The sequence below is a fragment of the Nannobrachium achirus genome, assembly GCF_963921795.1.
Source record: "Nannobrachium achirus genome assembly, chromosome: 24".
Lineage (NCBI taxonomy): Eukaryota > Metazoa > Chordata > Actinopteri > Myctophiformes > Myctophidae > Nannobrachium > Nannobrachium achirus.
In genome coordinates this window covers 31,339,820-31,355,460 of record NC_137831.1, presented here as the reverse complement: position 1 = coordinate 31,355,460, position 15,641 = coordinate 31,339,820, and the positions used below count along the sequence as shown (strand labels likewise).

Sequence of the window (15,641 nt, the reverse complement as noted above, 5' to 3'; positions counted from 1 at the left end):
ATATATTATCCAATTTATATATCCGCATCCATCCTCATCCGCAACTATAACATAATGTCAAATTATTATTTGTTTCTGGTATTCTCAGAAATGCATTCATTGATTTAGCCCACAGCAATCTGAGTTCCCAGAGGTAATTTCTTCCGCCACTAGGTGGCGAAGCCCACAGAATCTCTATTCGTCTTTTTTCAGCTGTGCTACACTGGCAGGCAGGCACGTACACACATTGACAGTTTGACATCAAATGGGGCTTGAGCCCCTGCCAGATCAGTCTGTAAAAAGTGTCCATGAATGCATTTTTTTACTATGGTAAAAAATGCAAATGTCCCCGGGCCCTTTCCATACCATAACTGAAGGCTGCATTCAAGAGAATTGTCCACCAAAAGGCCTTCTAGAAATATCAGCCCCTGCCTCTCTAAAATTTCTCTGCACGTCCCTGCAGACAGACACACACTTCACCGAGAGAGCGAGCTTGCAAGACAAGAGCGACAGAGAGGAACAAAACAAACAAACACACATACAGCTTTCTAGTGGGAAGTTTAACTTACCTACAGTAGCCTATACTTTGCAATTTGCGTGAGGTGGTGAAGGATATATGAAAGAGATTCAACTTTAGAGGTAAGTTTAGCGCAACAAGGCATGCCGTGATGCTAATGCCTTTAAGTGGTCGCAGCTGTATCGTTGGAGCACTGGTGCCTCGTTCGCAGTGCGGCACTGTGAGCTTGCATATCTGCTATTTTTCAATAGCAAAAGTATAAAATAATTAAGGCCCTGGCTTTCACCTTGAGCCCTAGTAACTCAGTCCCACTTTTCTCCCCCTTGTGAAGCCCCTGCAGAGTATCGGGCGCTGCCGTGAGAAGTATCTGGCGAGTACGAGTACAGCAAAATAGGGTTGTATCGGGTCGAGTACCGATACCACGAGTACCGATACCGCATCCCTACCAATAAAGCCCATTGAATTGAACTGAAAGAGAGAGAAAGAGAAAGAGAGAGAGAGGATGACTCAAAGTGAAGTGTGTGTGTGTGTGTGTGTGTGTGGGGGGGGGGGGGGGGACCTCACCTCCTCATATCCCAGGTGCCTTTGCTTCAGACCTGCATGGGGTCAAAGAAGGTGACAGAAATGAGAGTGGTTAAGGGATCAATAAAGTTGTGTAGTGTAAAGATGAGGTATTGAGTGCATACTTATTTGCAAATGCATCAACAACAAGTGTATATTCACGCACAAATTCACATTACAAACAAATCAAAACATATGCTGCGCTCAGAAAAAAAGAATTGTGGGTCGGTACCCCCTGGGGGGCCCCCAACATTATAGTATAAGTGTATACATGGTATCTGCACATTTCTAAATGACAATCTTTTTCTTTTCTTTTTTAGTACCTCTGGTCAAACATTGGCCTAATTGTCAAATATTAACTCATTGACTGCCAAGGCACGAGTTTCACGAGTTATTACAGTAGTCCCAGGCTGCCACAGCCCGAGTTTCCCGAGTTGGAAGCCATTTTGAAAAAAAAAAAAAAAAAGATTTTTTTTTTTTTTTTTTCAAAATTTTTTTTTATAAAAAATTTTCTAAAAATGCCTCAAATGTATTAGTCATGATCGCAATTGCGAAATTGCATGTTTAGCCCCATAACAAACACATCTTTCAAAATGTCAAAAATGGCTGTTTTGTCTGACTTTGAAGGCTTGTATCTCATGAATGCCTGAACGGATTTCCAAGCGGATTTTTTTGTTTGAAAGCTGTTAAAAAGTACTACACATATGGTGCATGATCTAGGCATGGGCGTGCACGATCCGTGCACTAAAATTGATCCGTGCACTCGAAATTTAGGAAGGTGGCAGTGTTTGTTTTGTCTGACTTTGAAGGCTTGTATCTCATGAATGCCTGAACGGATTTCCAAGCGGATTTTTTTGTTTGAAAGCTGTTAAAAAGTACTACACATATGATGCCTATATGGTGCATGGGCGTGCACGATCCGTGCACTAAAAATTGATCCGTGCACTAGAAATCTAGGATAGTGGCAGTCTGGTACTTGGGGGCCATCTTGAAATGGCATTCAATGAGTTAAAGGAAGAAGATAGCAGATCTACATGCCTTGCCTTTCTTTAAAACAGGGTTCCCACACATTTTTACCAATTAATTTCCAAAACTTTTCCAGAATATTTAACCCAATTTCCAGGACTATATAACAATAATTCAGCTCAATAACAAGTCGCTTACTCCTATGCGCAATGCCCAAAGACAGGTAGTGTATTGCCAGGGGTTCTCAACCTTTTCAGGCTGTGAGCCCCAAAATAATCATATTTTAACTGGGGACCCCCCACCCTGACGAGCACTAAGAGTTGAGGAATTTTGTATAACACGTTTCTATTGTGAAAATAGCCGATCTACATGCTCACAACGCCTCGCGTTGCGAGGCGTTGTGAGCATGTAGATCTGCTATTTTCACAATTTTCTGCCTCTAATATTTGACAATTTGGCCAATGTTTAATTTGTCATTTCAGAAGGTATTAACAAAATCAATAAGCAAAGACAATGCATAGCTATTTTTCCAGGACCTTCCAGGACCCTTGATCAATTCCAAAACTTTTCCAGTACTGGAAAAATATTCTTCTAATTTCAAAATATTTCCAGGAATTTCATGACCGTGGGAACCCTGTTTTAAAAGTACATCAATTCAACATGTGTTTTGGGGTGAATGAAGTGTCAAGTGAACGAATAATAAATAAATAAAAAGCTTGTAGAGCCCGAGGGTGACACGAATTCAAACGTCCGATTATTTCAAAGTCTTTGAAGTTCAGTCCGGAGGAACGCATGACTAAGGAGAACGAGAAAGTACATCAGGTTAAAATGTCTCATCCGCTCTCTTCTGTGGCAGCCGGGACACGCAGTCTGATGGGACAGGAAAAGTGGAGCAGCCCTGTCCGTGTGTGTGTGTGTGTGTGTGTGTGTGTGTGTGTGTGTGTGTGTGTGTGTGTGTGCGTGTGTGTGTGTGTGTGTGTTTAAAACCCATTTAGGCCTAGAATTATTGAATGCTTTAGCAATTGAAAAATAGCAGATCTACAAGCTCACACCGCGGCACCGAGTGCCGCGCTGCGAGCTTGTAGTTCTAATCTTTGAATATATGCATTTTCAAAGCGAACGTTTGTAACTCAAATTTTGCTCCTGGGTGGTCCCTGGAACTAAATATTTTGAGATGGGGGTCCGTGGCCAAATACATATCAGTTTCGGGGGCCTTCACATGAAAAGGTTTGAGAACCACTGACATAGTAGTCTCTCAAGAACACACTAACTGAGCTCCAGTTGAGTGAAAAGGAACTTTTCTTTGACGATGAAACATAGGTTTTTCAAAAAATCATAGAAGGATTCAAAAGACACTTATAGAATCGGGACAAAATTCAAATTTTCGCGATTTTTCAAAAACAGCAGATCTACAAGCTCGCAGCGCGGCACTCTGTGCCACGCTGTGAGCTTGTATATCTGCTATTTTTCAATAGTTAAAGCATAAAATAATGATACACAATAATGTGTACCCGTTCTAAATGGGTTAAGAGAGAGAGAGAGAAACGTTGGTCAGGCATAATGGCCTAAACACAGAGTACTCCGTCCTCTGGTAGGGGATCAATGTGACAGATGTTTAGGCTGTTCTAAATCCATTTAACTGTGTCCTCCGTTGTCCTCATGGAGCATCGGATGCCGCAGCATATCCTAAAAGCTGCAGTGCAAACTTTTTGGTGCGTGAATAAAATGTTATTTCATTTTTACCAAATGTGTCTGTATGGCAAGGGTTCCCAAACCTTTCAGGCCACGACCGCCCCAAAATAATCATATTTGAACTGGGGACGCAAGCACGTGGAATTGTAGGCTTTATTTGACTCTGTTCCACAGATAAATGTTGTGAAACTAACTGAACTACAAGCTCACAACGCCTCGCACTGCGAGGCACTGTGAGCTTGCAGATAGTTTTTTTTTTGGATTTGTTTTGGGGCTTTTATGCCTTTATCGATAGAACAGAAGACTAACAGGAAATGAGGAGATAGAGACGGGGAGCGACACTCAGCAAAGGTTGTCAGGAACGGGACTCAATCCCGCGACACGCTGTCAAGCATTATAGCCTACATGGGGTATGCGCCTGGACCACTAGGACAGTGCACACCGAGCCAAAACCAAACGTTTTTTATGTGCGATTTGTACAAATGTGTATGCATTGCAATAATTGTTTTTACTTTTTTGTTACAGCATGTTATGTGATATTTGGATAAGAAAATAAACAACTTTATTGAAGATTACAAAACACTAAGTCTATAAGGAATAAAACCATTTAAAAACAATTAAGGTAGGTTAGCTGGGGAAAGCAATATGAAAGAGGTGGGTTTTGAGGCCCGATTTTGAAGGTTTGGATGGCGGTGAAGGTTTTTTGAAGTGGTCTGAGGGTACTGGGGAGTGCATTCCAGAGGGTTGGGGCAGCAAAAGCAAAAGCTCTGTCACCCCAGGTAAGTTTTTTGGTCTTGGGAACTTGGGAGGAAGTATGGTGTGTCCAACACTGACATGTATGAAGGTGTCCCAGGAGTCCCAGAGCGCCAGGTGATGGTGGGTGATGAAAATCCCCCCTCCTCCTCCTCAAGCCCCCAACCTCCCACTCCCATCTGTCAGTCCATCTATCTATCCATCCATCCTTCCATCCATCTATCTATCCATCCATCCATCCACTCGATTGTCCCAATAATTTATCTACCGGTATTTCTTCCTCCCTTCGTTCCTCATGCATTATTATCGTCTCTGTTTGGGTGGAAAACCTCATATCGTCACTGTCGGGCAGAAACCTTGTAACTTCAAGTTTCAAATGTTTATGTTTTTTTCCCCCCCTAAAATAAAGCCCTGCTTCATCAGACAAGGCTGTTGCACAAAAGTAGTGAAAACAGCAGCAGATCTACAAGCACACAACACCTCGCACCGCGAGGCATTTGGAGCTTGAAGATCTGCTACTTTTGATGGTTTTGTGTGACGCTGTAGCCCGACAACAACGATAATATCTCTCTTCCCGTCTCTCGTCCTTCCATTCTCTCTTCTTAACCTCCTCCGTCTCCGTCTCCCTCACCCTTGCTGCACTCTGTCTCTCCTCCGCCTGCGCGCCGGTCAGGCCGCTCATCAGTATTCACCGAGAGGAGCTTTAACTGCAGGGAAGCGGCGAGCAGACAGCCTGGCAGGCAACTGTCAGGGCACGCTTGTTAATCCTGGACCCACCTCCATGTGACAGGTGGGGGAAGGAGCATGTAAGCATGACCACGAATGCAGACAGGTTCGTATTACTGTATTGTATTGTGAGGACATCAACATTTTATGATTTCTATTGAATTTCTTGCCATTTTTACCCTAAGGCTAAAGGCAAAATGACTGCAGGTCTACAAGTCCACAAGGTGTTGCGCTGTGACACGTTGTGAGCTTATAGATCAGCTATTTCTCAGTGCATGGCACTGGCAAACGACTAAATGTAAAATCATGTTTAACGCAAATTCTAAGCTCTAAATTTCAAATCCAGATCTGAACCCTAATCTGAATCTTTTTCTAATAATGTAAACGTATCTCTAAAGAAAATTGTCCACAAAACGTCTAGCAGTATTACTATATTCTACTATACTTGTGGACACGCACGCACACACGCACGCACTCACGCACGCACGCACGCAGACACACACATTCACTCTCTCTCTCTCTTAAATCAGATCCTCTCCCCCGCTCTCTCAAGCCTTTTCTCTACATGAGCAATTAAACATGATATATATGATAACACTTGATCAAATTAATGAATTCACATTCTCCATTTCTCATCCTGACACCACAGGGTATATCTGTTGCAGCAGTACCAGTGTCAATGTTAATGGACCACAGGTTATATCTGTTAAATTACCATTCTGGGACCATAAGGCATATCACCTGCATACTGAACCATATCATTTTACATTGATTGCACTGTAACTAGGGTTTGAAACTGTAGGAACTTGATCCAACATAACAAACTTTCTTTTTTCTTTTTTTGAGCGGCGCTAACCACTCGTCCGCTCCTACGTTTGACTTTGTGTGTATGTCCCTATGTATGCAGTACCAACACTCTCTATGTATGCAGTACCAATGCTACTGTCCCATTGTATGCAGTACCAACGCTACTGTCCCTATGTAAGCAGTACCAACAGTTGCAGTCACACAAGACTAACGTCATAGAAAGTACGCAGAGACATCAACATAGCATGTCACAGAGAGAAGAGCCTATACAAGGAGATATGCATGTGCAGGGGTTGACACTAAGGTCTAGGCACTTGCCCATCGGGCAAGTACAGGTCATGTTCTACTTGCCCTCGGGTCATGGCCAGACCTGAGAGTTAACCCCAGGAATTGTTAAATGGAACCGTTAACAGGAGTTGACACTAACGCTTGCCCGACTGCCCGGGGCAAGTAAATAAAATGGTTGGGCAGGTGAAAGTTGCTACCAGGTTGCCCGACCGGGCAAGCACACATTTTGTTTTTGAGTAACATAATGAGATTATCCGTCTTTAGAAACTTGAACAGGACAAGAGTGCTGCTCCGTCTGTCTCTCTCCCCTCAGTCCATCCCTCCTCCCCAGTCCCCCCACACACACACACAAACACGTGACGTACGTGCTCACTGCTCTGTGCCTCCGTCGAAAACAGCTAATCTACAAGATCACATTAAGATGAAGACACGATGCTCACACAGCTGCAACTAGGTATAAATCAGTGGGTTTCATTCGCGCAAATGTGAATACGTTTGCAGGATTAATCCTCCCTCCAAAGAGTGTCTGTCGCGACGTGCCGTGGCCGCCTCTCTTTGCAGCGAGCCATGCAGAAAAGCTAGCCGCGAACCGCACACTGTAGTCGGCATCGGAGCGAGCCAAGAGCCGCTCCGACGCGCAACGTTGTTTTCAGATCATTCACGTTGCCGCGACACAAGCATAAAGCATTCGAAGAGAATCCCAGTTTGTAAAAAGAAAACACCAGAGCAATAAACACTTTAAAATATCTCTGCTCCACTTTCATTCATCTACTACAACTACATTCGCTTCTCCCTTCCACTTCAGTCAAGTGAGTCAACCTGTGGGTCGAGACCCCCCCAGAGGTCCCCAAATGATTTTGGGGGGGTCCCTAGACTTAAAACCTTTTTAATAAATAAAGAAAAGAAAAAAAAGACCATTGCTGCATCAAAAGTAATCAAACTATACTATAAAAACAAACACTAGCCAAATTGTAAAATAATAAAAGAAAGAGGCAAATTTTGGAAAATAGATGATCTACAAGCTCACAACTCTCAAAAACATTTTATTGGGGACCCATAATTTTTTTCTGGGACCTATTTGAATGACCACCTGTGGGTCCCGTGACCCATTATATTGAAAATCTAGCAACATCACTGCAAGTCGAAGGTAACACAGGTCCACTTGGTTACATTTCTATGCTTTTGGAGCAAAATGAACATGATGGATTTGGAACTGCGTAGGAACTGAAAAGTCTTTTTCACATTTCAAATCCTTCCAAGGTTTTCTTTTTGAGAAAAAAATGTGTGGAGGACCCCCAAAATGATATGTATTTGGCCACAGACCACCATCTCAAAATATTTAGTTCCAGGGATCCCCCAGAAACAAAATTTGAGTTACAAATGTTCGCTTAAAAAATACATATATTCAAAGATTTGCACACATTTTCCCAACTTTTCAAAAATAGCAGATCAACAGCGTGGCACTCTGTGCCGCACTGTGAGCTTGTATATCCGCTATTTTTCAATAGCTAAAGTATAAAATAATTAAGGCCCCTCCACCTTGGGCCCTAGTAACTCAGTCCCACTCTTGTGACGCCCCTGATCATGCTAGAGAGAATGTGCATTTGCCACATCTATTGTGAGTAAGCTGTACTTTCAACCTGATGTCCCTATTTTGGGCATGTCATTATAGGTGAACATTTTCAAAAATAATTTAAAAAGGAATATGAACATATTAGATATACAAACTCACAATGAGCTTGTACATCAGCTATTCTTGCTGTTGAAAAAAGTCAAAGCACAAATCGTTAAAAGAATCCGCTAATTGCCTTACATTTTACAATGAAAACATGCAAGACAAACATCACATGAACTAGCACTAGTATAAACTGTATGACATTGCAGTATTACTACTTAGATTTTGTTGTAAGCAGGTCTAGATGGGAACCTCAGCTAGACATCTCAAATGCGTGCATGCGTGCTGGTGAGGAGGGGAGGGGGGTCTTCTGACAAAAATATTTTGGATATATCCACAAGTTGCCAACGCCCCATAGTGCATTGCGCAGACGCTGTACCGAGCTTCCGGCGCCGCAGCCGAGTGTGATTTACAAGCTCACAACAGGCTGCATCTGCGACGCGACGTGAGCTTGTATGTCTGCTGTTAAACCGGAAGTGTGGTGCTAACAGGTCCAAATAATCTTCAGTAAACTCCCGCGGAAACAGGTGGATATATTTTTGCTACTCAAAATATATTTTCTTCCAGGTTCCAACATTTTATTCATTGGCCATTTCATTGCACATTTTTCGTCCTTGTGGGTACATGACACAAGTGTTGTAGTAAAAAGGTCTCTGGATAATGCTACAATATCTTTAGCTCTGCCTTGAGCTGACTCCTATACCAGGCAGACACACTGCCCTCATCGGAGACATACTGGAACATGTCTCCGATGGAACAGCCAGCGTTACAAAACAAGGTGTCGGATATTGAAAATCAAACCTCGGTTCGAAGTGGAGCGGTGAATCTGAGCAGCTATACCGTGTGTGTATGTGTGTCTAGTCTGCACAATAGTGCCATAGAAGCTGTGTGTGTGTGTGCCTGCACAACAGCGCCCCTCCTTTAACTTGTGTGTTGTGTGTGGCCACTCAAGGTATTGCCAGGCTACAGACATACCCAGCCAGCCAGCCACATAGCCAGCCACCCACCCACCCACAGACATACCTGTCTATTGGGAGCGCTTTCACCGCTCCAAAAATACAGTGAACTATCCAAAGTAAACAGATTGCCTGGCTTTGGCCATGTCTTAGGAGAAGACAGTAAAAGACGATGGATATGTTTAAAGTAAATGGTGGGCGTGGGCTGAGGTCACTCTTTGTTGGGTTTGCTGACTTTGCTCGAGTTGCAACAATCCAGGTCCAAATCTCATTCAATTCACAGAGGCAGAAAAAACATACCAGTCTTTCCAAGCAATTTTTGGTTTAGAATTCTATAACGAAATAATGTAGCATCTCTGAATGCTGGCTGGTACAGTAGGAGACAAAATCATCGCCCACGGCCACAATTTGTCAGCATTTGACTGGGTGTCTGTCTAGGGGTAATCTAATTCCCCACCAGATTATGGCATTAATAATGTGTTTATAAAAGCCCCTGGAGTCAAAAGAACGTGTGATTCAGTTAGCTGTGTTGTTCTGGCTGCAGCTACTGAGTGATGCATAATTCAGTGGTCAGTCTGTGGCTGTAGCCTATGCCTGTCACTGCAGCCCACGATAACAAACCGCCTCGCCCCCAACAACCTGCCTCCTCCCTGGGGGACCCTCAGTGCCCCATGGGGGCCATCACTCTCTCTCTCTCTGTCTCTCTCTCTCTCTCTCTCTCTCTCTCTCTCTCTCTCACTGCTCACTTCTCCCTCCTGCCTACCGTCATGCCTTCCCTGGTCTAAGCACATTTTATAGTTATCCTATTTTAACCTCTACTTGTCCAGTTGACGGTGAACAGATACTGTGTTAGAGCACCACCCTGCTCCATACCCGTACGGCCACACGCACGCACGCACACGTTTTGTTTTAACACGAGGGAGATGGAGAGAGGAAAACAGATCTCCATGCGAGAGAGAAAGTAGAGCAAGCTACTTTCATGGTCAAGTGAGCATTACTTTGTAGACAGTGAGTGACGATGGAGGCAAGTTTTGGCAAAGAAATGTGGTGTAGATGGAAAAAGTGGTCAAAGTACAGAGCAAACTCGGTCCCGTTTTAGTCTAGAGGATTTTTAAGAGTCTGTCAATCTTTCAAGATCTCTGAATAAAAATTACAACAAAAAATGAACTCCCACATTGTAGCGTTCCTCTGTTGTTGTGTAGACTGTCGCACACGGGCCAACATGGCTCACGCCGGGTTGGACCAAACGACAATCAACGCCAGCGTGTCCTCGCAACTGACCACTGCATTATTTCTGCCATAACTTGAAAACAGAAATGAGAATAGCAGCGAAGACGAAAAGGTGTGAAAAGTTCCTGTGATCCCACGGAAAGACTATCACCAATCAGTGATTACCCTTACAGACTCATTTGAACCCTCCCATCTAGCCCGGTTCTTCATCTCATAATCAGCCTGTTAATAAATAATTTAAATAATACCAGAAGAATTAATTATAATATTCATAAATTGCTATATTGAGAGAGTCAGACAGGTACCGCAGTACATGTACAGGTCCAATGGTGGAGCTCTCTCTGACAACATGGTGGTCAGACATTCGTATATAAAAGAATACAGTATATGACAGTTAAGGTCTTTGCACACTGCTGCGTTTTTCGGGCCGAATATCGGAGTGAATTTCGGAGTGCGTGAATAAAAGAATCAACCTCACGTTATGTCAATCACGTTTGCACACTGCTGACCGTTTCGTATTTATTTTCGGACCAGGGTTGATTTTTCCCGATTTTCGCAGCTGTCGCCCTCCCTTGCTCTCTCTCTCTTTTCTCTCTCTCTCCCTGGCCTACGGCTTTCGGATTTCCAAAACGCAACGAAAACACGCAGTGCAGTGTGCAACCACCTTTAGGCGTTGGACAAGTTCATAGGTTCCTGATAATATGACGAGTTTCCCAAGTCCCTCAAAGACACGTGGGGATACGTTCTGGTATATTTCCACAGAGATGCTGCGTCTGCTGTCCTTGGCTAGACTAAAACCTAGTTGTTTTGGGCCACAGTTGATAAGGCAGGGAGACAGTGTGTTCTTTCTCCACAGAGCAAGGCCTTTGTGTCAGATGGTCAGTTAGTCATCATACTTTGGTCAGCTGGGGGAAGAGCACGTCGTACACCCCCAGGTGAAAGGTCAGTGTCAAACAGTCAATATGTATCGATAAAGAGCTACTCAATTATTAAGTATGAACAAATATACCTATCACAGCCATTAGCCATAATCTCAGCCTGGTATCAAGTTCCAGGCTGATCAGTGCAATTCAGCACGGTTACAACCCGACCAGGCTGATGCAGAACTGGTTCTCCACCGTGCCAAACCAAACCGTACCACGCTCAAAACGTGCATACATCAATAGGTGTGTGATAACCAGTTATCTAGGAGAACACCCCAGCCATGCACCTTTATTAGTAATGGAACTCTTCAAGAGCTGGTGGATGCTCCGCTTAGAGAGCAAAACAGACTCCTTCCAGCACCTCCCACTCTCTACCAAGTAGCGTCTGCAGAACAGCACTGAAGTGTCACGATCGAGCCAATTAAGTGGGATGCTGAGTGGCAATCGGTCCCTCGGGAGTGTCATCATCACTCCCCCTGCACACATACTGTACCGTACATGTGTGCGCGCACACGCACACACACACACACACACGCACTCACATATTATCGACAACTCACCCCTAATGAGGTGTTGTCGTTCCTTCTCGCTACCAGTAGTGTTGCCATGCCGACAACATGCCACGGGTTACTTTTGCATGCATTTTCTGCGGGTGAGGCAGTTCTCATCCCTCAGACGCATTAATTTCACACCTGCCTACACATGCTAGCATAACAGGGGCAGGCGGGTGTCAGAGTAAGAATGTTGCGTGTGTGTGCACCTGTGTACTGTATGTACAGTATCTGCCTGGCCCAACAGGTGCGCCAATGTTTTGTCTCTAAATATATTTGTATTGTGTGACCTCTGTGTTCGATTCGCTTGCGCTAGTAACGGTATATTGTGCCATTATGTAAGTACGGTAATGTCAAATTATATTTTTTGAGTAGCACGCAAACACCTGTATATTTGCCCTTTCCTGCATTGTCTAAGTAAGGTCCCATCTAATTAATTTGCTTGCGTGACACGCAAGCATAATAGTAGTATAAACTCTGATCCTGAGAAAAGATCCTGTAAGAATACAAAATAAAGGATAGATGAGAGGCAAGGCAGGGCACAGGGAGTCAACTGTTTTGACACCAGGGAATATGAGCATAAAAAGAAGAGAAGATAAAAGGAGAGGGGATCTGATTTAGAAGACAGGCGGGGGACCTGCAAGTTACGCAAGAACTGAACTATGCCAAATGAAAATCCCAGTCTAATGCAGTGGACCATTTGCATTCACAGCGCTAGTTCTGACTTTATTATGTGAGTGTGTTTATGTGTGTTTGTAAGCAACGCACATTACATCAGACTAAAAACTAAAACATGCATTTTCAAAAGCTTTTACATAGGTTTAAAGTATGTGTTTTATTCCTTTTTTTATTGAACCGTTGCTTTACTGTATTTCATTCTGATGTTTTCATTCATCTTGTATGTAATAAATCATTTGATAGACTACTCCTACTCTATATGATTGGTTGATCTTTGCCAATTCCGTTTTTTTTTAAGCAAATTGAGTCTACACCTCTATGATTATAAACTATATACATACATTTGACTTGACTTGTCGTGTCGTACAGCAGTATAATGGCAGTACACTACACATTTTGCAGTCTAGCGACTGACTGACCCACAGCAAAACAAATTTTTCATACAAGTTATTTGTCAATCAAGATTCAATAAAGATTTCTGATTCTAAATGTGTGTAAGGGAGTGCGCCATATGGTATGCCTGACGCGCAATTTGGAATTGTAACCACATTTCCAGGCGGAGACGCTCATTTTCATTTCTTAGCGTCGGCAGGTTAGCTACTCACCACCAACGTCGGCAGGTTAGCATTTCACCCGCTTGCATTCACCAGCGTCGTCAGGTTAGCATTTCACCAGCTTAGCATTCACCAGCGTCAGCAGGTTAGCATTCACCAGCTTTAGTTTTACAGAGGTTAGGGTTATGGTTAAGGTTAGGTGGTCGGACCACCCGGCACCTCCGCGCGGTCCAAAAGGAGCGCTGCCTAGCTCCGGTTCAGCCAATAAAAGCTTCCGTGGGTGGGGTTTGACTAGAACTGTGGTGCAATTCCAGATAACGCTGTCTATTCCATGCTCTGTGTGTTAGCAGGGGATGTCTGTCCCTGCACATCCTGTGAACTCAGGCCTGATTTATACTTTGTTGTGTGTGGGTGTCCCGCATCGAAAATAAGCTCACAACGCGTTGCGATGTGACTTGTTGCTGTGAGCTTGTAGATGTGCAACCAAATATAAAATCAGGCATCACTTGTAACGGCAGCACCACAACTTCTGACAACCGCATAATACAGTAGAAACTGACACTTTCTTTAATTGTTATTTGTATTTTGCACCGTCCTGTGACACTCAAACCTACTCTGTAAATAATCATACATGTGATTGTGTACAAGTACGTCTCAAATTACAGAAACACTATTTGGCTGTATATTCTGAATTGCAACATATAGGCTATTGAGCATCAAACTTCTAATTAAACAAAAACTATATTTTGACTAATCGTTCTATAATGTGAAATATGCATAAAATAATATACTGCATAATCTTCCATTTGGGAGATATCCAGTTACAGTTGGGATGTTGCTCATATATACAGTACAGTGCAGGGCAAAATCTAGAGTGCTAATGTAAGTCTGAGCTGAGAGTTACATTAACACTCAGGATTTTGCAGTGTAGTATGCTACTAAAAGTGTTGGTGTGTCTCTGCACCATCCGGCTAATTCTTGTGCAGCTGCTGTATTTTGTAGAATAAATGACTTTAAAACTAAAGTGCACTTCACACAATGCTTCCCACCGCAGAATATGCATGCATTGCATACAGTCATGCACCCTGACAGAAGAACCCCCAAAACAACATTCCATGCAAGTGAGCAGTGCCTATTCAGCCACCTCGTCGCTGCACCATTGTCACCAAGCTGAATTCCTGCGCAGCCACTTGGCAAGTAAAGTAATTATGACACAAGCCGCACTTCTGTTGTTGTGACTACGGTGCATTTCTCCCCCCAGTGCTGACTACCAGTGGTGTAAAGTAACTAAGTAAATTTACTTAAGTACTGTGATTAAGTACAATTTTGAGGTATTTGTACTTTACTTGAGTATGTCCAATTTCCAATACTTTTACTTATACTCCACTAAATCTCAGATCCAAATGTTGTATTTTAGTCCACTACATTTCTTTGAAACTTTAGTTGCTTGTTACTTTGCAGATATAAAGTATAATATTAAAACATACATAAACCGCTTTAGCCCTATTGGCTATTTGAAAATAGCCGATCTACAAGCACACAACGCGGTGCAATGCGACACGCTGTGAGCTTGTAGATCTGCTATTTTCAAACATTCAAAAACACTTTTACTTTTGGTACTTTAAGTAAATTTTGATGCCAACACTTTCATACTTTTACTCAAGTACATTTTGAATTCCGGACTTTTACTTGTAAAAGAGTATTTCTACATTGCAGTATTGATACTTTTACATCCACTACTGCTGACTACAAGTAAATACACACACTGTACGATTAACTATACACCTGTCGTGTGTGCGTGCATGTGTGCGTCACCTTATGCCCGGACAACCTTAAAACACCTGTGGGGGTTTAGAGAGCCGCTGCGCTGCTTACCCAGGCGGTGGAAAGCCTCCGTGGCTGCGTGGCGCAGGTTCTGCATGTCTTGACTGAAACCCCCGAACGACTCCCTGTGTCCCGTGGCTGTTATTATCTGTGCGCAGAGAGCAGAGAGGGTCCACGCTGGGTTTTTGTTGTCTTAATAAGGGACTCAGTTGAACAACACAGCAGCAGCATCAGCATCAGCAACACTCCCGCCAGTTAGTTTCTCCCTCCCCCTCCGCCTCCCTCCTCCTCCCGTCTCATCATCAACAAGCTGAAGGGCACACGAGGAGGGATGCTTACTGGAGTCTCTCCTCCCTCAATGTCTTTCTCCTCTTGTCCTTTTGCCCGAAGCTGTTCTTTTCTGCTCTGTTGGGCTCACTGTTGCTCAGTTCCCTCTCTCTCTCTCTCTCTCTCTTCCCCCTCCCTCTCTGTTTCTCTTTCTCTCTCTCCTCTCATGATGATATTACTCTCACCCTCCCTTACCTCCGTAACCCTCCCCCCGACCCAACCTCCCTCCCCTTCTGCCCGCTGTGACTCGACCAATCAACGGTGACAGAAAAATAGTCTCAGGCCAATAGAGGGAGAGTATGAGCTGACATGAGGCTGAGTGCTGGTATGTTTTGAAAGGTAGGAGCGCCCCAGAGTTCTGCAGTGTACAAAGTGTGTGTGTGTGTGTGTGTGTGTGTGTGTGTGTGTGCGCGTGCGCTTGTAGCTCCTTGGGGCGCACTAGTGAGACAAGTTTTGTTTACCTTGCAACCAATCGCACTGCATCCTGAGATGAAGCTGGCATCAGCATTCTGACAACTCCATCTCCTACCAGAGAGAAATGCAGTTTAAACACATTTAAATAAATAAAAACATACATAAATGAATATTAAACTGTTTGAAGAGGAAAAAAAGTTCCAACCTTCTGCTTTTATGA

General features: G+C 43.6%; 1 protein-coding gene across 1 annotated transcript in view; it reads right to left on the bottom strand.

Moving 5' to 3' along the window:
- Positions 1-14,777, bottom strand: part of cdk15 (cyclin-dependent kinase 15) — a gene marked incomplete at both ends in the record, with an annotated part of 81,745 nt that extends 66,968 nt beyond the window's left edge. The window contains 2 exons of the mRNA XM_080720309.1: positions 1,061-1,092; positions 14,732-14,777. Coding sequence (XP_080576435.1) covers positions 1,061-1,092; positions 14,732-14,777 — 78 coding nt within the window. The remainder of the gene's footprint in view (positions 1-1,060; positions 1,093-14,731) is intronic.
- Positions 14,778-15,641: the final 864 nt, after the last annotated feature.